The sequence below is a fragment of the Pleurodeles waltl genome, chromosome 3_2 (genome assembly GCF_031143425.1).
Source record: "Pleurodeles waltl isolate 20211129_DDA chromosome 3_2, aPleWal1.hap1.20221129, whole genome shotgun sequence".
Classification (NCBI taxonomy): Eukaryota; Metazoa; Chordata; class Amphibia; order Caudata; family Salamandridae; genus Pleurodeles; species Pleurodeles waltl.
This window is the reverse complement of record NC_090441.1, coordinates 48000718-48026684: the sequence shown is the minus strand read 5'-3', so window position 1 is coordinate 48026684 and position 25967 is coordinate 48000718. Positions and strand designations below refer to the sequence as shown.

The following is a 25967-nucleotide window of genomic DNA, read 5'->3' as shown; positions in this document are numbered from 1 at the left end:
TGACTCAGCTCTGATTTCTCAAAGTCAAAGAAGATGTCCAGACATAGGCCCTCATTATGACCCTGGCGGTGTTGCACCGCCAGGGCCAACGGGGGCGGGAGCACCGCCGACAGGCCGGCGGTGCTCCCTTGGGCATTCTGACCGCGGCGCTTTGGCCGCGGTCAGAAATGGAAAACCGGCGGTCTCCCGCCGGTTTCCCGTTGCCCATTTGAATCCCCCATGGCGGCGCAGCTCGCTGCGCCGCCATGGGGGATTCTGACACCCCCTACCGCCATCCTGTTCCTGGCGGTTCGCCCGCCAGGAACAGGATGGCGGTAGGGGGTGTCGCGGGGCCCCTGGGGGCCCCTGCAGTGCCCATGCCAATGGCATGGGCACTGCAGGGGCCCCCGTAAGAGGGCCCGCTAGTATTTCACTGTCTGCATAGCAGACAGTGAAATACGCGACGGGTGCAGTAGCACCCGTCGCACCTTCCCACTCCGCCGGCTCGATTACGAACCGGCTTCATGGTGGGAAGGTCGTTTTCCCCTGGGCTGGCGGGCGGCCTTTCGGCGGCCGCCCGTCAGCCCAGGGGAAAAGTCAAAATACCCGCCGCGGTCTTGCGACCGTGGTACGGTATTTTGACGGCGGGACTTTGGCCATAGTCTGGTCACATGACAGGAATATTTGTGTGTTTTGCAGATGCTATGGACCTCTGCTCCGAAACAGATCAATGTTGTGGTGATGCTGAGAGCCTGTGTCCAAATCTGTGAAGCATAAAAAGATGTTGCGCCAGCCACAAATTCTCGGTGCCTCACAAGTCATAAATAGGAATTATGTACTGCTTTACAGAAAATATAAACTCCTGTGTTGGAAAGTTAGACAGCATCATGTATACCTAGCGCAGTCATAAAGATCCATTCCTCTTCATAATCCCATCACACAACTAATGCAATAAAAATAATAACATTATAACTGTCATTAATGTAGCATGGATTGGCTCTTCTTGGTGCAGGTTAGTAAGAGGAAAGGCCACTGGAATGATGCAGTTCTGTGAATGGCATATTCTGCAGAGAGGTAGATCCTTTGTAAAGGTCATCTGGTCACTTTTTGTTACTGACTCTTGTGGTCATGCGTTAAACTGGCACTAATAAGGAGAAATCTTTGCTCATACTGTATTAATGTGTGTTAAATGACAAAACAACAAAATAATGTTGCCCCTGAGTGTGCAGCATTATGAAGCATAATTTGTATTTTCTAGCCACATAATTCAGGCACCTTTGCCTGTCCTTTGATGCATAATTCCAGTTGCCCTGATATTAGGTAATCTGAAGCGAAGACAGAGGTGCATAGCACACGAGGCAGGCAAATAGACATGTTGAAGCATTCATTTATTACCATGTAAATCAGTACAGAAGGTAGGTGATCAGTCATGTATGTGGCACTGTCCCAGCAGCAGTGTGATTTTATTCACCTCATTCCCTGAGCAGCTTCTCCTGTTTCCAGCTGACATAAGAAATCCTGAGGAACCACATGGCATGACACACAAACCATGACAAGACATGACTCCAGGACAAGGAAAGGACCAAGAGACAGACACAAGATAAAACATATATATTATCTTCCCACTGTTTGTTTTGCATATTTTTGCCTTCTGTATGGCGTCATATGAAGCTGTGGCACTCCTTCCGCTGGGTTCTGAAAGTTCTCATTAACTGGGATAGTGGTGGTCTGGCCTCAGTGTGTAGTTCTGTGACGGCTGGTCTCTTCCATGCAGCGATGGTATGATATTTCATTCAAAGGCTCAGGTGGTATCACCCTTGATGATGAAAGGGAAAGCCAGGTCCTCTGGGAATCAAACATTTAATCCTTGCTGCCACACAGATCTTTGCTGAGAACACATTAGGCTTGAGGGCTACCATAGCCCATATTTAAGCTACTTTCACTTAAATGCCGGAACCTCAAATTTCAAATATTTGCAATGTGAACAAAATGTGTGATGCAATTATGTAAAAAAAAAAAAAAATGTAAAAGGCTTAAGTCACGACAACATGAGTACAAACAGTGGCTGGTCCTGGTGGCCACAGTTTGTGAAACAACAGTTCTCCTGTTTAAAACATCTCCGTCCCATGGAGACTTTACTGTTACTATCCTGGATTGACTTTGAGATGTGGTCATTGGTGTGTGTACCCATAAAAGCAAACACACATATGTTCCTATAGACACTGGGAGGCGTGGTGAAGCACTGAGAGGAATACCAGTAGAAGCAGGAGTGAGAAAAGGATCACTTGATAGGGTCAAACATTTTCTTGACATTGATCCGTCATGAACTTGGTAACCACGGCAATGAGAAATAATGCATAAAGTTTACATTAAATTATGCATGGGAACTTAGTGGAGTGGTTACAAGAAGCCTGAGGTTGGAAGGGAGGAGAGGAGGTAAACATTACTGAACTGTGACAGACGATGCATGGATCATTATAAACAAGAGTCCAGACGGTGTTGGAGAAGCGCTCTGCGCCTGTGACAGTGACTGCGGTAGGTATTCGAGGTGGGGCCTCTTCAAACAGGAAGCAGTGCTATTTGAGGGCTGTTTTAGACAGTGCTTTCAGAAGTGGGATCTGCAAGGTCACAGTAGCTGTGAGGGGACAGTCAATGCCATCAGTGAATTCTCAGAGGAGAAAGTGATGGAGTTTGCTCCACTTTTGTGACCCATGATACACTGCTCCTCTCACTGTGGCACTCTTGTGTAGCTTCTTTTCGCTACAGGGCTAAGAACATGGCTGCCTCTACTAACTGAACTCTATTTGAACAGGCCCAATTTACATCCAAAGGCTAGACGTTTTTTGCTATCAAGCTTGAGGACCTGAAGTGCTTGGGTCTGTTGTCACGACCCCTTTTCCACCATTTTGGAGACAACACCTTTTGCCATCTTCTTGCCTTGAACTAACGTATATGCTTGGTTGGTGACCCTCAGGAGGTTATCAAGAGCACGTCCTATCGCATATTGTTAAGGTATACTCAAGTCAGTTGGATAATGCACCCACTGCAGAGGTCTGGACAGTATGAGAGTGCCAAAGATTACAATCCTGATAAAGCATTTTCATCAATGCAAGGTCGATGAAAATAAATTACAGCGATTTTGTTAAGAATGGCACCTGCTTTGCAGCGCTATGAAATGCTAGAACCTGTATTACCAAGCACTATATAAAGAAAAAAAAACGGGTTATTCCCAGACTGCCCCAACACGCACCAGATGGGAACTCTAGGGAAGAAGATGTGGCGTAAGGGCCAGAGCTGCCGACTTTAGAGCTGGGGAACACTGTTTGAGTCTCGGCGCCAGCTCAACATCCTGTGATTCTGGGCAAATCACTTAATCTCCCCTTGCTACCAAAAATAAATGTGTTCTTGTGTAATGTAACTGGTGCTCATGTAAAGCGCTAATACACCTTTGATCAAGTTCATGCTATATAAAACTGCAAAAAAAGAAAGCTCTCCAATACCTTTGTGCCGAGTTTGTGCTACATAAATCTGCAAATAAATAAATAAATTGAAAAGACCCTGCAGACATCACAAAGAAAGAGCAAGGTGCCCGAAAACATGAAAGAGGAAGAAACCATACAACGCCATGAGCACGAAGCGGCAATGCAAAAGAAAAAAATAGTTCGCCACACTAAGGTACAAGCCCGATCGTGCGATAATCCATGTAACAGCGTCAGTCTCCAATGCGGTAACAAATTAGCCTCATGGCGGGACAAACGTAAAGCATTTACCAACAACATCAAGGGATTTTTGAAAGGCAGACCCAGGAACGAATGAAAGTGATAGGCGTGAGATGGGCGTGGTTAAAGCCCACAGAGTCTATTACAACATGTCCAGAAGAGCAGCACTTGTGTGCTGCTACGCTCGACCTAAAAAGGGCATTTGAACAGCTAAAACCAGACCCATGAAACCTCTACCATACAACACACATACTGATACTCCCACATATTGAAAACAAGCATTGGTAAAGCCAATAGGTCTGGCCTTTTCAACAATTGTCTCTAATACTTTTTGCAGTACTCCTCATGACACTGTTTGCAGCTGTGTCAATATGCATGCATGTGTATGTGTGATGACGTGTCCACATGCATGCATCACCATGCATGTGCACACATACAGATCGATGTAGGCAACATTTTATTTATTTTATGTAATATTCTAAGACGCCATTTGGAGCAGTAAGTACAAACTGAATTATTACTTGTGCAAAACAGCTTTTTGAAATGGGAGCAGACCAGCAGAAAATGGCAGCTTCTATGCCCCTGACAAAAAATTTAACAGAAATGATTTCCGGGGTAAGAGTCACAGGGACGTGGAGACGTAAATGTGGGGATGGGAAGTCCAGGTGGAGGAAAAAATGGACACGCTGGGGTGGAAGGGTGGAGAGAGCACCACAGAGTGATCTGGGGAGTGTGCACATAAGGGAAACAAGAAACCACATGAACTCTGATGGAGTGCTTAAAGAAAAAGTAGCTACCTGCATGTGAGCAGTGGAAATATGTAGGTCATCCAGTCAGAAGGGTGGTAAAGATGTTATGCTCCAGAGGAGGGATCAACACAAGCAGAGGAAGGAAAGCATCTGAGTAAGAAGCAGACAAACAAAAGTGGCAAGAAAGCCAGCCAATAGTAATCAGTGGGCTGGCTCTACACCCACTCTAAATTTCTGGCACTGTTCAAAATATATTTTTTTAACAGCAGATAGCTAAAAGCAATACCTAAAAAGAGAACAGTATTGAAAGCAAGGGAGTCTTCAGTATAGCCTTCCATTTGTTTCTGTGAACAAAATACCCAGTCACAGCGGCATTTTTAAAAGGTCTCTAGGAGAGAAGGGCATGTGGAGGAAACGAGCAGCACACAGAGGAAGCAGATACACGAGGATGGTGTGCAGGGGAATGGGGCAAGGAGAGAAGGAGGAGAGGTGGACGTGAGGGAGATTTGAGACTCTGGCCGTTAAGGTTAATGAGAAGCCCACAGGTGAAGAAGGGACTAGCAAAAGAGTGATACGAGAGGGTGGTAAGTGGGGGACCAAAGAGTGTATAGTGGAAGGAGCGGCAGAAAGGAACAAAGCAAGAAAAACTGTTGGAAGCCAGCAGCAGTGGATTGAGAGGGCAACAGCTGTAAGGGAGTCTCTCAGGCATTTCAATGCAAGCACTTGAGTGGAGGCACAAGGATACACCCAAACAATCACTAGCATTAAATGGTAGATAAATACTCAAATGGGCTGACCCAAGGTATAGTTTTAAAAAAGTCACAATCCAACGGTTGAAAAAGGCTGGTCAAAGAAAACCAGTAGTTGAACGGGGCAAATCTTGAAACCCACTCTACGTATATTCTAACCAACAGATCTGTGTGATCGCTGTGCTGTCAAAACCTAGACTGCAGAATGGACGAAAAATATATTTATACTTATTCTTGCATTTATGCTTATACCTAAATTCTCTTGTCAATTGTGTAGCTTGGGAAAGTCAATAATGCGGTACAGGCATTAAAATCCCTCTTTTGCAACAAAGCTCTTTGTGTGCAGTCTTCTGCCCTCTGATTTAGGGGCCAATGGCTATTCTAAAATGTGGGTCTTGTTTGTGGGTTAGTTGCTCTATTTCCTGCTGAGGGCTGCAGTTGGATGTTTCAAGTTTTCTGAATGCTTAATCCATTGCATTCATTTTGCCAGGGGGATAGTTATCATTAGTGCAGCATGTGCATTGCCACCAGGGCCCAGACGTTGGATAGGCCAACTGCAGCCAGCTTCTGGCTTTTTAACCCCCCTACTGGACTAACAGTGGAGCCATTTCCCCTTGCTTGCGAGGCCCATGACACCCAGGCAACACCACTGGGTTGCCAGGGATTACTTAAGGATTGGTCAAGATATACTTTAATTGTGATACATTTTTGATAGTCTGTCCATGATTGGGGAAGTAAAGATGATGTGACTTTTGGGGAAAAATATTTGTTTCTTTTCAGTTAAACTCCTCAGATTCGTTCTTCTGGTCCCACATCTCGGATTAGTGGCATGCTTGTTCTCAGAGAAGCTTTTGCATTCTACCATTTCTGGATTTGTTCTTAATGGTCGGTATGCATCACCCTAAAATTATAGCGGTATCCATTGGGTGGGTATTCTGAGACCTTCGGTCCTCTTTCCGTCTCCAACAGGAGAATGTCTGGGTCAGGGGTCAACAGTGTGGAGTTGGGCCTCACAACAGGGTGTGATGAGAGAAAACCCACATCAAGTATCAAAAATAAGTAAGTTAAAATATTTGCCAATCTAGCCGGTACCAATTGAAGGCTGGAGGAGCAAGGGGATTTCACACACGAAAACTGGGCTGTGATATATTTCAAAAGACTTGCTGAAACCCAAAGAATTCATTCTAAATGTCACCTTTCACTTTCTAGAAGATTAACATGGTGTAAAATCTGATTTCCCTTCACCCTCGCGGAAACAGGTATCACTGCTTCATGCTCAATACAAACATGGGCTCTCTCTGACCAAGGGGCAGAAAGGTACAGGGTTCCTGATACAGCCATCCAGTTAATATTCTTATAACCAGATAAAGCCCCGGCGGACACAGAAAATGGTGACGAAGCAGAACATAAGTCGACAGAAAACACAGGGAAACAAACAGTACCATCAATCTCAAATATGACCTGCGCATCCTTCTGCGATGGGACTCCTTGTACTGAACTATTATTACACCTCACGGAGGTAAACGGTAGAAACAGCATGAATAATGTAAACAAAATAGGCAGCTTTTCACCCAAAAGAAACAACACGGAGGCATTTGCTAAATTGCCTTCCATACTGTGGTGGGTGTGGCACCGCAGCAGCATGTCAGCTGAGTCCAGAGACTGTCTGGGATGTGCTTCCTCACCCTAAACAAGGCTCGGGAGGAAAAAACGGAGATTGTGGGTATACGATGCACAAGGGGAGAGCAAGATAAACACATGCACTACGGTGGAGTGCTAGAACAAAAAGAAAAAACGTAGTTCACTAAAAGTGTGTAGTGAAAGGATGCAAGTCAGCCAATCAAAGGTATGGTAAAGAGGCCATGCTCCAGGGTGGGAAAACACGGACTTGGTACTCTAACACGGTCGATCATGATGGCGTCGTCCTTATTTCCTGATAAAGGTACAATGAAGGGTAACTAATTCATCCAAAGGGGACTCTCCTAAACAAAGCCGCTACCAGTCACATGTGGAGGTTTCTAAAGATCCATCCCATGCAGAATAATCTAAAGAATGCACATATTCCCCAGTTCCCTAAAGACAACAACCCCCACGGCAATCTGGCAGGGCTCGCTTCAAATTAAGAAAATAACTCAAAATCCATCACTCCTGACTAACGTGTCCGGAGGAGCCAGCCCACTGGCCTAACCTGATAAAGATCCTATTACTCCCCGCCCACCCCACTGAGATACTGCCCCCCCCCCTCCGGGCACCCCAACTGGTACATTGCTCCGCTGTTCTTGCAGTTTTGTCTCCGATATACATATACCTACAACAATATAATGCAATACGAACTTGGGACGTCGGGCACACAGATATTGGCCTTGGCACAGAAACTGGCACAGGAGCAAGGCCATAGACATTGAGACAAGGACACACAACACACACTATCACACTGAACCGGGCAATGTGATACAAGCATGGGACATGCAACAGTGTGACAATGACACTAGGATACTGGCACCTTGAAATGTGCACCAAGATTCTGACAAGGGGATACTGGCACCGAGACAGGAACACCTAGCAAGTAACACTGACACTTTCTAGAAGGACAGGGAGAAAGAGTCAAGGACTAATATATTGGGACACAGACATAAGGACAAGGACGGTTGTACCAGGACACTGAGGCTGGGGACACAGGTGCATGAACACTGGAACATGGAGCCTGGAACATGAGCACCGAGAAATAGATAATGGACACAGGCAAGTAGATATGAATACTAGGGGCAGAATGCTGCAAAATGGACACAAAGGCAACAACGAGGGTTATGGAACTCGGTACTAGTAATGGGACACTGAAACATGGGCATAGATGAGCACAGGCACAAACACATGTACCCTGGATCATGGTTCTTAGATACAGATGGAAGTTGTCAGACACACTAATACACAGCAGTGTCGGACACTGGGACACATGAACGCTGGGGTAGAGGGACTAGGCCCAAAAGCACAAACTCCAAAACACTGACACCAGAGCACGGACAACAGGGCACAGAAACTGGGTCAGAGCGATACAGACACAGGGGCAGACAGACGATGCAGCCAAAGGCTCTGGATACGCAAACAGTGTGAGAAGGAGCTACACACGAACGAGGAGACAAACAGTGAAACATGGGCACTGAGCAGCAGATGCAAAGACAAATGTGGCTAATCGTAAACTCTGTGAAATAGGTTCGGACACTGGCACTCAGACAGACCAACATGTATATAGTGTTCACCGCCGACAGACTAATCAAAAGCATTTGAATATGGACAAATGGGATTTAATGCATGTACACTATCCCCAGGCAAGACATGCACACTGTCCGCTGTATGCACCAACAGAACCCACACAGCGTGAACACGGCAGCCATTTCACGTAACACATAAAACCTAACAACAGCAAACCTTTGGAAATATACACAACTCTTGCTAGCTCTAGTTTCAGCACTGTAAACATGTGACCGCTGGCCTCGCTCTCCCTGCAACCTATGTACACACCAGAATTCTTTGAGGATCTTTTAGGGGCTGCAGACCAGTGGCCCATGCAGAATCTCTGCCTCTGAATGGCTCAGATTAATTGTTCAAAATCGTGTTTTTGGGAAGGAAAACAGATTTTGTGCACAGTTACCTACATGGAAACAAAGCAGAGAATAGTTGAACCAACCAACATTTTTTATTCAAGACTATGAGTACTTCAATGCACGGACACTGAATTGGTTACAAACGTAATTCATTACCTCAGGAGACCATTTAACACTGCAATGGTGCACAGTGACCATATTACTTTGGGCCGTACCTTCACGGTCCCAATAAAGTTTGCATGGATTAGCCTTGTTGGTTACTGGTTTGCAGCGTGCCAACAGGACATATTTTGTTTTAACTCAATATCTTTTGTAACTTCGTCAGTTATTTCTGCAGAGGGCATCAACTCTCCTGATGGGCTTGTGGCACAAAGTTCACATATCACCAGAGAATTTCCGTTTCAACATAGAGAATTATAATTTCAGAAAACCTTTTAGTTGAAAGCCATTTGAATGAAAAATACACATATTCCCATGTCATGCATTTAAATGAAATAATCTTTGGGGAGGTCAGCATCTCTTTAAGACTGAAGGTATCTACCAATTAGATACATGTGTGCTTCAGACTCTCCCTGCTGGCGTAACATTACATTGCAATTAAGGAAAGGGTCACCCATAGGCATTTCCAGACTGAGTGGCTCATACAGTTATTATGTTTTATTTACTAAATATGTTTAAGACATTAAGTGTAGTGTCACTAACACAATCTACTCTATCACATTTCCGTGCAGTCCATACGCACGGAGTTGAGCCTCAGTGATCGCTGTGGCAGTTCTGTGCAGTCCTCTCGTTCCATAGTGGCCTTGACTTTGGAGCAGCAAAGGGCTATTATTATGGTTATAAGGTAGGCGAAGGAAACCTCAGAATCCATATAGGGAAGACCCAAGCCCTAGCATAATTTCCTAATTCACTTGAAAATGCCAGCTGCTGCCCTGCTCACTAAAAGCTAACTTGCTTCGTCTTTATCCAGGGCCACGCTTCTGTGAAATGGTAATAGTGGAACAGCTCTCTCAGTTGAATGCTGCATGTTGCTGCATATAACAGGCCCTGTGGCTGTTTTTTTAATCCATCTGAACAGGTCCAGACAGAATTGGAGGCCATATATCCATAGGACAGTCACATTTGGACATAGAGGGCCTGATTTTGACCCTGGCGGACGGCGGAGACCGTCCGCCAAGGTACCGCCGCTGAATGACCGCACTGCGGTCAAAAGACCGCGGCGGCCATTTAGACATTTCCTCTGGGCCGGCGGGCGCTCTCCAAAAGAGCGCCCGCCGGCCCAGAGGAAATGCCCCTACAACGAGGACGCCGGCTCAGAATTGAGCCGGCGTAGTTGCAGGGGTGCGACGGGTGCAGTTTGCACCAGTCGCGTATTTCAGTGTCTGCTTAGCAGACACTGAAATACTTTGCGGGGCCCTCTTACGGGGGCCCCTGCTGTGCCCATGCCATTGGCATGGGCACGGCAGGGGCCCCCAGGGGCCCCGCGGCACCCACTACCGCCATCCTGTTCCTGGCGGGCGAACCGCCAGGAACAGGATGGCGGTAGGGGGTGTCAGAATCCCCCATGGCGGCGCAACAAGCTGCGCCGCCATGGGGGATTCTAAGGGCAGCGGTAAACCGGCGGGAGACCGCCGGTTTGCCTCTTCTGACCGCGGCTGAACCGCCGCGGTCAGAATGCCCTGCAGGGCACCGCCGGCCTGTCGGCGGTGCTCCCGCCGACCCTGGCCCCGGCGGTCTTAGACCGCCGGGGTCAGAATGACCCCCAGAGCCTCTTGAGAAAATCAATCGTGGTCATGTCAAGTGAATGCTAAGTAGCTGATATGGCAGTGAAATAATTGGGCCTAACGGCTCAACTGTGGGGCTTCAAATTCTTTTTAAGGCCCTCCGATAACAGGAATTAAGTAAGAAAAAAGGCGGCGTTCACTTTGAACTAAAAATCGATTTTTAGACAAAGGAAAACAGTTTTTGTCTGCCTATCGTTGAGATAAGAGAAGGGCAGGGCTTTCGTCCACCGTGCTTACAAGAAAGCTCCTGGGGCCAGATTATAGGTTGGGCAGAGTGGTATTTCATGGTGGGAAACCACTTTGCCCAAATGTAACCAGCCCAGTGTTCCTGAACCCTAATTTCCTGGTTGCGGGATTACAGAACCCAATTTTACCAGCTAGGCTGTTAATGCGGCATGACCTTGGCACCTGCCCTATCCCATTACATGGCATGGGGGAGAAAGAAAGGCCCATACCGGTCAGCCCTCAGAATCTGGTGTGCCAGTGACGCTTACCCAAACCTCTTCCTTGAGCCTCCCGGCCTGGGGGTCCTGCTTCTTTTTACCACTTGCTCACATAGGTGCCAAAGCGTCAGATTGCTATGTGTGACATTTTCATGATTTCAGTGTAATTATGAGTGACATTTCAACGACTATGAGTGACACTTTCTCGTGAGGAAAATCAAGCAATGAAGATGATATAAATATCAGCAATTACACCCATTTGAGCAACGAGAAACTCTAAGAACTTAGGGCCAGATGTAGCAAAATAACATTTTGCGACTTGCAAATTGCGAGTACTAGCGACTCGCAATTTGCAACTCGCAAAATGTTATGCAGAAAGGTGTCTCAGACACCTTCTGCGAGTCGGTATGGGGTCGCAAAGACCCATCTCATTAATATTAATGAGGTGGGTCGCAAATTGCGGCCCCATACCGAGTCAAGGCACTCGCAAACATGGAGGCCTGCTGTCGTCAGCAGACCTCCATGTTCGTGACTGCCTTCAATAAAGCAGTTTTTTTTTTTTTTTAAGTGTAGCCCGTTTTCCTTAAAAGGAAAACGAGCTGCACTTAAAAAAAAAAAACGAAACCTTTAGTTTCGGATTTTTTTCAGGGCAGGTAGTGGTCCCTTGGACCACTACCTACCCTGAAAAAATATTTGTGGGTCCATTCACAAAGTGGAAGGGGTCCCATGGGGACCCCTTCCAATTTGCGAGTGGGTTACCATCCACTTGAAGTGGATGGTAACTGCGACACCATTTGCGACCGCATATGCGGTCACAAATGGTATTGCATACCACTCGGAATCGCAAATAGGAAGGGAACACCCCTTCCTATTTGCGATTCTGAAATGCATATTGCGAGTCGGTCCCGACTCGCAATATGCATTTCTGCATAGCAAAGAGGCATTTGCGCCTCGCAAACGGCGATTTTCGCCGTTTGCGAGGCGCAAATCCTTTGCTACATCTGGCCCTAAGTGCGCTGAGCAGAGCAGAAACGGCGTGACTCAGGGCACGGGCATCTCAGAATGAAGCAAACAGCAGCCTGATAGCAAGTTAGCACTACATATTGTCCCACTGTCACCAAATGAAAGCACACTTCTTTCGACTCAGGGAGGTGACGAGCTGCCGGCAGTAACTGGTGGGCCCACTGGCTGCAAGCATAGCATCGACTTGTGCCGTGGACCAGCGTCACCGACTAGCTTAATCTCCCACGGCGATTCTGCTCAGCCCTGATAATCATGAGCGGCACACACGCTGGCCGTGGCACCGGTGGTGTCAGGTCTGGTCCAGCACTGTCAACCACCACTAACACAAATTAGTCATTGTCCCACCATTACCACATTGACACCTTGTTATTCATGGTCCCTTGAGGTCAGCAGCACATTCACTTGTGATGTGTACGTGAACCTGTTGTAAAATGAAGCGAGCTGGAAAAGTTAGCATTCAGCTGCTGGCGGCGTGCTCTTTATTCAAGGTCTAGGAGATTTTCCATTCCGAGTCACACTCGGACTCGGAACACCCAGGAAGTCAATGACTGCATCAAACTGATAGGGCTAGATGGATGAGAGCCTCCGTGCAGAGGAGGCTTGACTTGCATACATGCTCAAAGAGCATTGCACGTGTTTTCAGGTTGTCTCTGGGGAATTATATTGAATAAAGCAGAATCATTTTTTAAATCAACCTGAGTGCACGGATATATATACAGGGTTGATCTATTCATAGTAAGGTGTTACGAAAAGAGTTAAAACGTAACTTTGAAATGTCACACATAAACATGCTGAAAACATGGAAATACCAGCACTGTAAAATGCTGGCTGCACCTCAATGTCTGCTGTTATGAGGAATTGTTCTCTGGCCCCCAGTACTATCACGTTTGAAGCCCCGGGGTTTCGGGGTTGGTGCAGCTGTTTCAACGCAATTTCTAGAATTTCCCTGTGAGCAGTTGTAGGAGGCTGGCCTGGTTTGTAGTGGTACCAAGGGGTACTTACATTATGCACCAGGTCCAGTTATCCCTTATTAGTGTAGAAGAGGTGTCTAGCAGCTTAGGCTGATAGAAAAGGGTAGCTTAGCAGAGCAGCTTAGGCTGAACTAGGAGACATCCAAAGCTCCCACTATACCACTGGTGTCATATGCACAGTATCATAAGAAAACACAATACACAGATATACTCAAAATAAAGGTACTTTATTTTTATGACAATATGCCAAAAGTATCTCAGTGAGTACCCTCAGTATGAGGATAGCAAATATACACAAGATATATGTACACAATACCAAAAATATGCAGTAATAGCAATAGAAAGCAATGCAAGCAATGTACAGTCACAACAGATTGCAATGAGAGCACATAGGTATAGGGGCAACACAAACCATATACTCCAAAAGTGGAATGCGAACCACGAATGGACCCCAAACCTATGTGAGCTTGTAGAGGGTCGCTGGGACTGTAAGAAAACAGTGAGGGTTAGAAAAATAGCCCACCCCAAGACCCTGAAAAGTAGGTGTAAAGTGCACCTAAGTTCCCCAGAGAGCACAGAAGTCGTGATAGGGGAATTCTGCAAGGAAGACCAACACCAGCAATGCAACAACGATGGATTTCCGGACGAGAGTACTTGTGGAACAAGGGGACCAAGTCCAAGACTCGCGACAAAGTCGAGATTGGGCAGATGCCCAGGAAATGCCAGCTGAGGGTGCAAAGAAGCTGCCACCGGATGGTAGAAGCTGTGGATTCTGCAAGAACGAAGAGGACTAGGAACTTCCCCTTTGGAGGATGGATGTCCCACGTCGTGAAGAAGCTTGCAGAGGTGTTCCCACGCAGAAAGACCGCAAACAAGCCTTGCTAGCTGCAAGGGTCGCAGTTAGGGTTTTTGGATGCTGCTGTGGCCCAGGAGGGACCAGGATGTCGCCAATTGCGTGAGGAGACAGAGGGGGCGCCCAGCAAGACAAGGAGCCCTCTCAGGAGCAGGCAGCACCGCAGAAGTGCCGGAACAGGCACTACGAAGAAGAGTGAACCGGAGCTCACCCGAAGTCACAAAAGAAGGTCCCACGACGCCGGAGGACAACTTAGGAGGTTGTGCACTGCAGGTTAGAGTGTTGGGGACCCAGGCTTGGCTGTGCACAAAGGAAATCCTGGAAGAGTGCTCAGGAACCGGAACAGCTGCAAATCACACGGTACCCAGCAATGCAGTCTAGCCTGGTGAGGCAAGGACTTACCTCCACCAAACTTGGACTGAAGAGTCACTGGACTGTGGGAGTCACTTGGACAGAGTTGCTGAGTTCCAGGGACCACGCTCGTCGTGCTGAGAGGGGACCCAGAGGACCGGTGATGCAGTCTTTTGGAGCCTGCGGTTGCAGGGGGAAGATTCCGTCGACCCACAGGAGATTTCTTCGGAGCTTCTAGTGCAGAGAGGAGGCACACTACCCCCACAGCATGCACCACCAGAAAGATAGTTGCGAAGGCGGCCGGATCAGCGATACAAGGTTGCAGTAGTCGTCTTTGCTACTTTGTTGCGGTTTTGCAGGCGTCCAGAGCAGTCAGCGGTCGATTCCTTGGCAGAAGGTGAAGAGAGAGAAGCAGAGGAACTCTGACGAGCTCTTGCATTCGTTATCTAAAGAATTCCCCAAAGCAGAGACCCTAAATAGCCAGAAAAGGAGGTTTGGATACTTAGGAAGGAGGATAGGCTAGCAACACAGGTAAGAGCCTATCAGAAGGAGTCTCTGACGTCACCTGCTGGCACTGGCCACTCAGAGCAGTCCAGTGTGCCAGCAGCACCTCTGTTTCCAAGATGGCAGAGGTCTGGAGCACACTGGAGGAGCTCTGGGCACCTCCCAGGGGAGGTGCATGTCAGGGGAGTGGACACTCCCCTTTCCTTTGTCCAGTTTCGTGCCAGAGCAGGGCTGGGGGATCCCTGAACCGGTGTAGACTGGCTTATGCAGAGATGGGCACCATCTGTGCCCATCAAAGCATTTCCAGAGGCTGGGGGAGGCAACTCCTCCCCAGCCCTGACACCTTTTTCCAAAGGGAGAGGGTGTAACACCCTCTCTCTGAGGAAGTCCTTTGTTCTGCCTTCCTGGGCCAAGCCTGGCTGGACCCCAGGAGGGCAGAAACCTGTCTGAGGGGTTGGCAGCAGCAGCAGCAGCTGCAGTGAAACCCCGGGAAAGGTAGTTTGGCAGTACCCAGGTCTGTGCTAGAGACTCGGGGGATCATGGAATTGTATCCCCAATGCCAGAATGGCATTGGGGTGACAATTCCATGATCTTAGACATGTTACATGGCCATGTTCGGAGTTACCATTGTGACGCTATACATAGGTAGTGACCTATGTATAGTGCACGCGTGTAATGGTGTCCCCGCATTCACAAAGTCCAGGGAATTTGCCCTGAACAATGTGGGGGCACCTTGGCTAGTGCCAGGGTGCCCACACACTAAGTAACTTAGCACCCAACCTTTACCAGGTAAAGGTTAGACATATAGGTGACTTATAAGTTACTTAAGTGCAGTGGTAAATGGCTGTGAAATAACGTGGACGTTATTTCACTCAGGCTGCAGTGGCAGGCCTGTGTAAGAATTGTCAGAGCTCCCTATGGGTGGTAAAAGAAATGCTGCAGCCCATAGGGATCTCCTGGAACCCCAATACCCTGGGTACCTCAGTACCATATACTAGGGAATTATAAGGGTGTTCCAGTATGCCAATGTGAATTGGTGAAATTGGTCACTAGCCTGTTAGTGACAATTTGGAAAGCAAAGAGAGAGCATAACCACTGAGGTTCTGGTTAGCAGAGCCTCAGTGAGACAGTTAGTCATCACACAGGGAACACATACAGGGCACACTTATGAGCACTGGGGCCCTGGCTGGCAGGGTCCCAGTGACAAATACAACTAAAACAACATATATACAGTGAAATATGGGGGTAACATGCCAGGCAAGATGGTACTTTCCTACAGCAGTTTAGAGAATGTTTTAACATTTATCTTGCTTCATGGATTTCATTACTTGGTTTTGCCCGCAGTAAAATGCCTCCCAAAGTGCGATACACGTTTAACATCACACATAAGCAGGATACGACCATGGCCATGCCACACATAAAGGAGCTAAAACTTTGCAGCTATGTAAAACTGCTATTATTGTACCCTTTGAAATGTTTTGCAAGTGGGAATCAGGGAGTATAGTGAACCTCAGTGTAGTGGGTCTCCCTTGGGTGTTACTTCCTAATGCACAACGCCTGACATTTTAGAGTCAGGAAAAATGTCACTATTTGATCAATATATAAAGCCAACGGCAGCGATCTACTCCTCCATTCATGTGCCAGGCAGACTGTGTTGTTTGGCCCAACTCTGATACAGAGTTACTCGGATGGAGACTTGCTCATGCTCTGCCTGGAGTTTTAGAGCGTGTCCCTTACCTTCTCTTCCCCATCGTAGATCCGCGCCCTGCTGAATCACCAGCGTCTCATTCATCTCCAGCAGTCCAGTGGCCCATGAGTGCGCTGTGGCAACCGCTAAAATGAAACTGTCCCTTGTGCTTCAACCTGCTGCCTTAGCAAGGATGCCCACTCTAAGGCCCGTAGCACTTTACGGTCTTTAGCCCTGCCTTCTCTTCCTCTCTTGCTAACGAGATAGCGCTACGTTACTGCTAGCAAGTGTAAAGCAAGGACCAGGCTCTGATGAGGTTTATGTGGAAATGGGAAAGCAATAAAATGAGAACGTTTTCAAAGGTTGCGGTCTCCGGTGGGGTCGGGTTCGTCACAGGATGCTGCGCCGACAGCCCCGGGGCAAGCTGTGCAGCCATAATTATCCAGCATAGCGCAGAACCGTGTGGTGGCCCGCCAGCTCACTCTGCAGGAGCCAGACCCACCTATAATTAAATCACGTGATGTGCAAATGATATTACGCGGGTGTCAGGTTAGTCAGTGTCACATTGTAGACAGCCCCCCAAGCCTGCCGCGAACAGGGCATATGGCGCGCTGCCACTCAGCTTGTATGATGCTTTATTATTGCAGCTCTTCTGGCATGACAGCTGAGGAGGGGCTACAATGCGTGACATTGCATTTCAGTACGGTGATGCAGACTACCACACTGAAATGCGTTAGTCTAACGCCTGATGCGCGGTACTTGGTAGGGCTGTGCTCAGATAGTAAATGGAAGTGTAGTTGTCCCTGAAATAGGGATGAAGCATAGGGATTTTGACCTAGTAAATCAGAGGAACCACATTGGTCCCCATGCCAGAAAATACTTATGATAGCCGGATTTGTGTGCAAGGATACTGTCTGGAAATGTTATTTAAGGCAAAACTACTTTATACTGCACGTAAAACCAACCACTTTTAATCAGGGTTGTAGTGTTCCTATCCTACCTGCTACTACTTTTTCCTCCCAAACTTTTGGATTGTGTATCCTCAGCCTGCTTATGAGTGCAAGCTCTTGCAACATACGTAGAAAATAAAGCATATTTAAGGTTTCAAACCGGAATTCTCATGCTTCCTATTTCGTAGTCACCACCACTGGATGTTCTCTTCACAACAAGAACAACACCCTTGCTCAGTGGATATAATCTCTTCAGTTGGCACACACTACTATAAAGCACCCTCTGAACACAAGCAAACAGCTTTGAATTACACTATGGTACCAAACAAAGGTGTCTGCCTGGCACACCAGGTCTGAATACCATTCTGGATCACCGGGTCAAGGGACGCTGAATTACTCCATTACAGCAAGTCCTTATCGACAAGGATTATCAGAGGTTGAAGGATGAATATTCACAGGCAACTAATAAAGGAAGCAGCACTAACAGCATGCACGTTAGACTAGATTAAGGTTGTGGTTGTCTCAAAGAGTCAATACTGCTACGGCCCTAGCAGACAGGTGTTACGACCTATTACATCTTCTCAAGCAAGACTTCTTACCCAAGACTAAGGAGGGGCGCAATTATGAGATCAAAAGGCTTCTGCACTGCTGCTGCAGAAATTACACCTTCTTATTCATATCTGGGGTTATAGATGTGCTATCATGTCTGGGGTTACAGATGTGCTATGGTCTCCTGTTAAACCTATATTTCGAGGGCATATGCTACTCTGAGGCTAAAAGTAGATCAACGTGTTAATGTAAACCCCAGCCTCTCACTCGTATCCAAGCGGTAGTGCCCTGTGAACCAAATATGATTAGTTAATAGTGTGTTGTTCCTTCCGTTCCTATGTTCAACTGTATGTATGTATGTATGTATGTATGTGGTTGTACTGTCACCCAGTCCACAGTATGGTGCCAGTGGCCCCCAAATGTTCCTTACAGTATCAAATTAGTAGTATGTTACCCCCTTCTTAGTGGGTTAGTTTTGCTTCACTATTTTACCAAAGCCTCCTCTATGTCAGAGTTGTGTGTGGTCCTACTTCTTGGTCTACTAGCAGCAGGATTCCTGTGCAAGGCTATAGAGATTTGACCTATTTCTTGGTTGGCTAGTAGCACATCACCCTCTCAAGACGTCGCTGTACCTCTTTGAAACATCTTGTAGTCCATTTTACTCTTCCTCCTGGTGATTCCATGTTAATGTTCTGTAGCCCCTGATCTCTTGGCAGCAAATTCCTCACTCATTACCATTGCTCTTTCCATTTCAAAGTAGTGTTTATTGTAATGCTACTTACGTTTTAAGACTGTCTGACAGTGCTTTTAGTTTTCTCTTCTGGCGCAAAATTGAGCTCAGGCAGCTGCCCTGCAACTTGTTGACTTCGTCCAGTTTCTGCTTGTAAAGCCTATGCGTGTCCTAGAGAATGGAATGAGACGCGTTTGATTAAGATGTAGTCACTGTAACTTCAAACTTAACAGCTGCCATCAAGGTTAGACATCCCAGAAGCACAGTGCAAGGTACAAACTACCTCAAATGGCTGCGGTTTTGAGGATTCATTTTATGGCAAAATGGAAGGCTATCATTTTGCATAAATCTTTTATTTACTCCCCAGCTGCTGCACTGTGAAGAGCGATCCAATTAGAACAATATGACCACATAATATGAATCAGAACAATACAATGTTGGGAGCTGCATTGAAGACAATGGAGTAGCTCAGTGCTTATACTGGCTAGTATACGCCTTCTGCTCCAACATTTCATAGCCTGCCTTTCTGTTTCTTCCTTATAAATAGAGGACATTCTACCATCAGTGATTGTTTTAATAGCTAACAGTTTCATCTCTCCCGCTCTTCCTCTTTTATTTGCTGCCCTGCTGGTGATACATATTAATTTCATTCTTGTGTTCAACCTTGGCTATTTTGTTGGTTATATTTTTTAAATAATTTGTAAATTAAACATTATATGTAAGGTAGGGTTTGTACATCAATATATTAGTTTGCAGATGTAAGAAAGTCTGTTTCATGTAAAATGAAACAACTTACAGGGTGAATTTTCAGAAAGGATCAGTGTTTATTTAGGATCAATGGGCTTGATTTAGAACTCAGCAGACGGGTTACTCCGTCACAATGGCGACGGATGGCCTGTCCGTCAAATCTAAATACCATAGGATAGAATGGGATTTAGATTTCGCCAAGCGGGATATCATTCACTGCTGTGACAGAGTAACCCGTCCACTGAGTTCTAAATCAGGCCCAAAGTCCTGATAAGTTTGTTTGGTTGATGGCAGTTGAAATGTATTCATGCTTCATTTGATGAGGTGCAAGGTGTTGAAGATTGGTTTTCAAAATGCACAGAATTGTGGATTACAAAATATCAACATTCGAAAAAGTGCTGCTCGCGGCTTCTTTCAGTTCATGGCTTCTTCAGCACTGCAGATGCAATCTGTTCTACGAACCATCCCTGTCAGTATGCGTCCGACACACACTAGAGGTAGAGCTTTTGACCGCACTACAGATGGGTGACAGTTAGTTGCTAAGAGTGACAGAACACTGCATCTGCCAGGATTTTTTTTTGTTTTTGGGGGAGGGAAGGAAATAGGAGTGAGCGTGGAGGAAAAATTAAAGGAAACAAACGAATAGAAGTAGCAGTATTTCTTTTAAAGCAAACTGATTAAATATTTTGAAAATGTCAGAAAAGGATTTAGAGACTCCTCGGGAAAAGGATCAAGAAGAGATGACTAGAAAATTAATTACTAAACAAGTAAAGGAGTCAGTACAAGAGGCAACAAGAGAGGTGGATTCTAACAGGAGAAATAACCCTCACAATCATAGAATATTGGTCACTTTCTGATGGAGCTGGCTGTAGAGGAACCTTACATGATTCAGGCAACAGAAGGTTGAAAACAAAATAGAACTACAGTAGATAGTACTTGTGTGAATTGGAAAGTAATGAAAGGCTATGCCTTTCCTCCTTTAGCGAGGATTCACAGTTTTGGTACAGGTAAGGGGACAGAAATATCAAATAGTCTTAGTGAGTCCTTTTTGGACAACTCCAATTTGGTTCCCATCAGTTCTCGAAATAGGTGTGAGAATTCCTTTGCTGATTCAGCCCTGCGGAGGACTGTTATCGTGCATGGAAGGGGAGGGGCATCATTTAGGAGAGTCAGGTGTGTTCAAACTTCTAATTTTGAAAATATAAGCAATTCAGGAAGATTCCGGAGAGGCTTCAGAATCCCTCAAGGATTCTTGGGCTCCAGAAATGAGGATGAGATATAAGAGTGCCTGGAGTGTCTGGTTATGTTGGTGCTTGGCAAGGGATTTGGATCCAATGGAAGCTAGTGAAACAGAAGTTGCATAGTTTCAGACAGAGTTATTTGGGAGAGGATTGAGCTATTGGACAGTGAATTGTTACAGCTTGGCTATAGCAGCCGGACATTCCCTATTGGAAGGTATAGCAATAGGTAAAACCCTTGGATGTGCAGAAAAATGAAAGAAAGTGTTTGAAAGGTCTTCCAAAGTCACAATATAAGAGACTGTGGGCTGTCAATTTCGTTTTTAGATTGTTTGAGTATTTGCCAGTGAATACGTTTTTAGCATTAAGAGAGTTAACATAGAAATTAGCTCCATTACTTTGATTTCCTTTAGAAGGGTACTGGATGTGAAAGCACTGGATCGGAGCAATACATTTTATCAACCAAATGGACTGTTTTTTTAAATATGGAGAAGGACTAGAATAAGTACAGAATCAGTATTTTATCTGAAATGTAATGAGTATCCAAAATGTGTGTGGTAAGATGCATAAAAGAATATTGATCAAGAGTGCAGGAAAATAGAGCGCAAATGTAGATCAGCTGTTGATTTTGGATGTTAAATCATAAGTATCTGTGTCTATAGGATCTATTGCAAGATGGATTAAGACAGTAACAAAGGAGGCAGGAATGAACATAACAAATTTTGAAGCACATTCTGTTAGCGGTAATGGCCTCAATGTTTGTTTGCGCAAGGGATAGATTGGAAGAGATAATGAAAGCAGCAGGTTGGTACAATGCAGAGGTTTTCGGGAAATTCTACTTCAAACCAATAAAGCATGTATCAGGCTTTGCATTGGAAGGCTATAAACATGTACAATGCAAGCCTCCTGTTTTTCCTTAAGATGCTGATTATCAGAGCTACTGTGTATAGGGAATAGCAATTTAATTAAAGACAAGGAGGCTATATTAACATTTCCCCCACTCTGGTGTGTGAAATAAAAATGTTATGAATTGTATTAGAATTTATTAGAATTATGGTGAAGAAATTGGACTGGTTTCGAGATATTGTGAATTTAATTTTTGACTGGGTTATTTTAATATATCAGTTAATATAGATATTACAGATTGATTTTATTTTATAGAAAATGAATTAACAACATTGGACATTATTGGATAGAGAGTGAGCTGGATGAAGAAAGGGGCAGCATCAAAAGGAGGAGAAAATAGAGGATAGACAGTATTTATGGGCAGAACATTCCATTTCAGTGTATTTGTTCAGTCAGTGTTGTACACTTGGAACTTTGAAGAACTGCTGCTTAGAGGTAGCTAATAAAAGTTAATGATTAGATTATGCTAGTAAATCTTTATCAGAATTGTTTTAGTAAGAGTGTGTAACAGGACAGTTAATTGCTTCAGATCAGCAATTGCGTCAGGACATTCACTACTGGATGGTATGTTACTAGCGAAAGGAGAGTTAGTCTGTAGAGTGATGAAATAAATTTGTCTGAGACCACCTAGAGCAATATATAGCAGCCTGTGGAGTGTGAACTTCTGTTTTTTTCACTGTTTGTTTCATGGCCTTCAAATACGTTTTTAACCACTTAAGAGCTTAATGTAGAAATTAGCTGTTTATGTTGAATTTCTTTTCAGAGAGTGTCTGGTGTTAGGATCTTAGATATAAGAAATAGTTTCTTTCAACCTCATGTTTTGGCATTTGTAAAAGGACAAAGACAGTGACACAGTCTATTGTTTATCCAAGTTTTTAATCAAATCCTAGCTTATGTGGTTCACTGCTTGACAGATTGTGATAGTAGGGTGATAGTTCAGAGAAGAAGGAGAGAATCAGTTGCTCTCTTATGGTAAACCTTAAAAGGCTGTTACAACAGCAACAATTAGAAGATAGGGCAAGGCAGTTCTATTTAACGCAGGTTATCATGAAAATAGGTAAATCTCACTCTTTACACGGGGCAATGGCGTGTAAAGTTTTCTTTCAGTGGAATATTAAAAGAGATTTTAAAGGCAGCGGATTGGTCTAATGCAGACGTTTTAAGAACATTTTATTTCAAAGCAGAGAGGCATGCAGCAGGTATGGAGCTTTGAACATGCATAATGCCAGCCTCCTGTCTTGACATAAAATGGAGATTCTACAAGCAGTTTGTAATGTGATCTTATTAAAGCACAGGAGGCTAGCATTATCTCATCACACCTATCCGCTCCCTGGAGAATGCAAGACAGATTATTTTTACCTTTATGAAAAGAAACAGAGGGTGGCAATTAATTTGAGCTATATTTTAAATTTTGAGTTACTGATTTTTGAGAGAACTGTAGATTGAAAACATGATTAAGTTTAATTTTGTTGCATTAATGTTAAATGAGTTATTGTGCTTGTATAGAGAAAAGTGGTTAAGGTATGGAGGGGAAGAGAGCACAAAAGCAGAGAATAAAGAGACTGCTATATGCTGCCAAAGTGAATCTCACATTACATGGTCATGTTGTTCTAACTGCAATGTTCTTTAAAGTGCTGCAACAGGATAATTAATAAAAGGTTTATGCGTAATGCCAGCCTTTGTGTCTTTAATAAAAAACACAATTCTCCTACTACAAATGGCTTGGAGAACTGCCATTTTCCAAATCTTTTCATTTAATTACTTACAATGCAAAATTATGATAAAAAAGAAAATTGGATATACATGAAATACGTGAAGACAGTTCACAGTTTCATATGTATAAAACCTGTGCATATTACAAATATTAATGGATACATGAAACCAATGCCATTTATTACTGATATGATTCGGCAAATAATTCTATACAGTGCCAACAATGTGTCACATTGTGGCATCAAAGCCACTAAGTGGAATTGCCTAGGAGGCTGTGGTGATCTTATGAGTGGGATAGTTCTCCACAGTGATGCATGTTTGAGTTTGTATGTGTAGGAAGTTGGCTCTGCATATACTATCTCAAAGTGAGAGATAGTGTGCACAGAGTCCAAGGGTTCCCCTCAGAGGTGGATAGTGGCAAAATTAGATAATACTAATGCTCTATTTTGTGGTAGTGTGGTCGAGCAGTAGGGTTATCAGAGAGTAGTGTTAAGCATTTCTTGTACACACACAGGCAATAATTGAGGAACACGCACTCAAAGACTTAACTCCAGGCCAATAGTTTTTATTTAGAAAAATATATTTTCTTAATTAATTTTGGAACCAGAAGATTCAAGATTTGAAGTAAATACATAAAATGCAAGGTACTCCACACAGGTAAGTAAGGAACTTTGAATTAAAGCAGTAGTACACACAGTATAGGTAAAAATAGCAATAAGCTATTTTAAAAGTGGACAGTGCAAAAATCAACAATTCCTTGGGGAGGTAAGTTTGGTTAGTTTTTGCAGGTAAGTAAAGCACTTACATAGTCAGTCTCCTGGGTATAGGCAGCCCCCCATTTGGGGTTCAAGGCAAGCCCAAAGTCACTGCACCTGTCAACACAGGGCCGGTCAGGTGCAGAGGTCAAAGGAGGGCCCAAAACACATAGGCACCTATGGAGAACAGGGGTGCTCCGGTTCCAGTCTGCTAGCAAGTAAGTACCCGCAGAGAAGACCAGGGGGTTTTGTAAAGCACGGGGGGACACAAGCAGGCACACAAAACACCCTCAGTGGCACAGGGGCGGCCGGGTGCAAAGTTGGTGTCTGGTTTGCTATTGAAAGCAATGGAGGGACCTGGGGGTCAGTTAGGCGATGCAGGCAGGGTACAGGGGGCTTCTCGGGCCAGCCACCGACTGGGCTAGTAAGAGGGCCTGCTGCACTGGGGGTTGGTTCCTTTCAGTCCTGGGGGCTGCAGGTACAGTGCTTTGTCCAGGCGTCGGGTCCCTTGTTACCAGGTAGTCGCAGTCAGGGGGAGCCTTTGGATCCTATCTGCAGGCGTCGCTGTGGAGGTGCTGGGGGGTCGTCTCAGGTTACTCACGTAGTCGCAGTCGCCTGGGAGTCCTCTGTGCGGTGTTAGTTCTCTGGAGCTCAAGCCGGGGCGTCGGGTGCAGAGTGTGAAGTCTTACGCTTCCGGCGGGAAGAGTGAATTCTTTATAAATTGCTTCTTTGTTGCAAAGATGTTGCTGTTGGTGAACAGTGCCGCTGTTCTCTGGAGTTTCTTGGTCCTTCGGTTTCAGGGCAGTCCTGAGTCTGCAGAGGTCGCTGATCCCCATTGGATGCATCGCTATGCAGGTTCTTTGAGTCTGGAGACAGGCTGGTAGGGCTGGGACCAAGTCAGTTGTCGTCTCTGTCGTCTCTGCAGGGCTTTCAGGTCAGCAGTCCATCTTCTTTGTGTAGGTTGCAGGAATCCGATTTCCTGGGTTCTAGGTCCCATGTAAGCTGAGTTGGTCGTGGGGAGGATAGATAAGGAGGAAAACTAGAGGATCACTGTCCTGAAATTCTGAATGAAATACAAAACTGGAGAGAAAGTTGCATCTCCCTTGGACTTCCAGGGACCTCAGAAGCAGGGTTGGATTCCCACCACACTTTCCCTGCAAAGAATAACTGACTTAAGGCAGTGGCTCAGAGATAACCTAAACACCTCCCTGACACCCGGCTTAAACCCCTGCTGGGTAGTAAAATAAAAAATAAGGCTTTGCCTAGAGTGATTATTGCAGGCAGCTTCCTCCACATATATATATATTTGGTTGTATATTTATATATATTTATATCTTGCTTGCATGTATATATATATATATATATATATATATATATATATATATATATATATATATATTTATATACGTTTTAAAGTGCCTGTAGGGGTTTTTTCACTCCCCCTTGATAGATTTGCTGTTGGTCCTGTCAAATTTTTTATAATGGCTCAATGGAGTGACCAAGATGCAGGGTACTACCCTGACGATACTGACAACCAATTGGAGGTGAATTTGGTTGAGGCACTAGACTCCAGGGTGCAACAGTCAGTTAATGATGCTCTGGTGAGAGCACTTGGCCCATTTTCTGGGCAACTGTTAGAATATGCCCAATCTCAGGGCTGGGTGACTGACTCTAATCCCCCCCTCTCTGAAGAAACGACCACGCCAGTACCGTCAAAATCCAAATCTAAATCTAAGAACGTCACAAAGGATATTCCTTCTGGAGATGTACATGCGGATATGTTTGAGAAATTGCGCAAGAAGAGAAGCGCAGAGCACAATTATAGCTCTCATCGGGATTCCTCTTCTTCGGAGGATTCTGATGATCTGGATTCGGATGACATAACCGAACCAGCTCCCAATAAAAAAGCTAAAAAACTACCTACCGCCCTTCAGTTTTTAGACTTTGACCCTTCCGAGATTATGT

General features: G+C 45.2%; 1 protein-coding gene across 1 annotated transcript in view; it reads right to left on the bottom strand.

The window, feature by feature from the left end:
• TMEM120A (transmembrane protein 120A) overlaps positions 1-25967 on the bottom strand; it is a 121347-nt gene that overhangs the window by 68526 nt on the left and 26854 nt on the right. The window contains exon 2 of the mRNA XM_069226726.1: positions 18696-18814. Within this exon, the coding sequence (XP_069082827.1) occupies positions 18696-18814 (119 nt within the window). The remainder of the gene's footprint in view (positions 1-18695; positions 18815-25967) is intronic.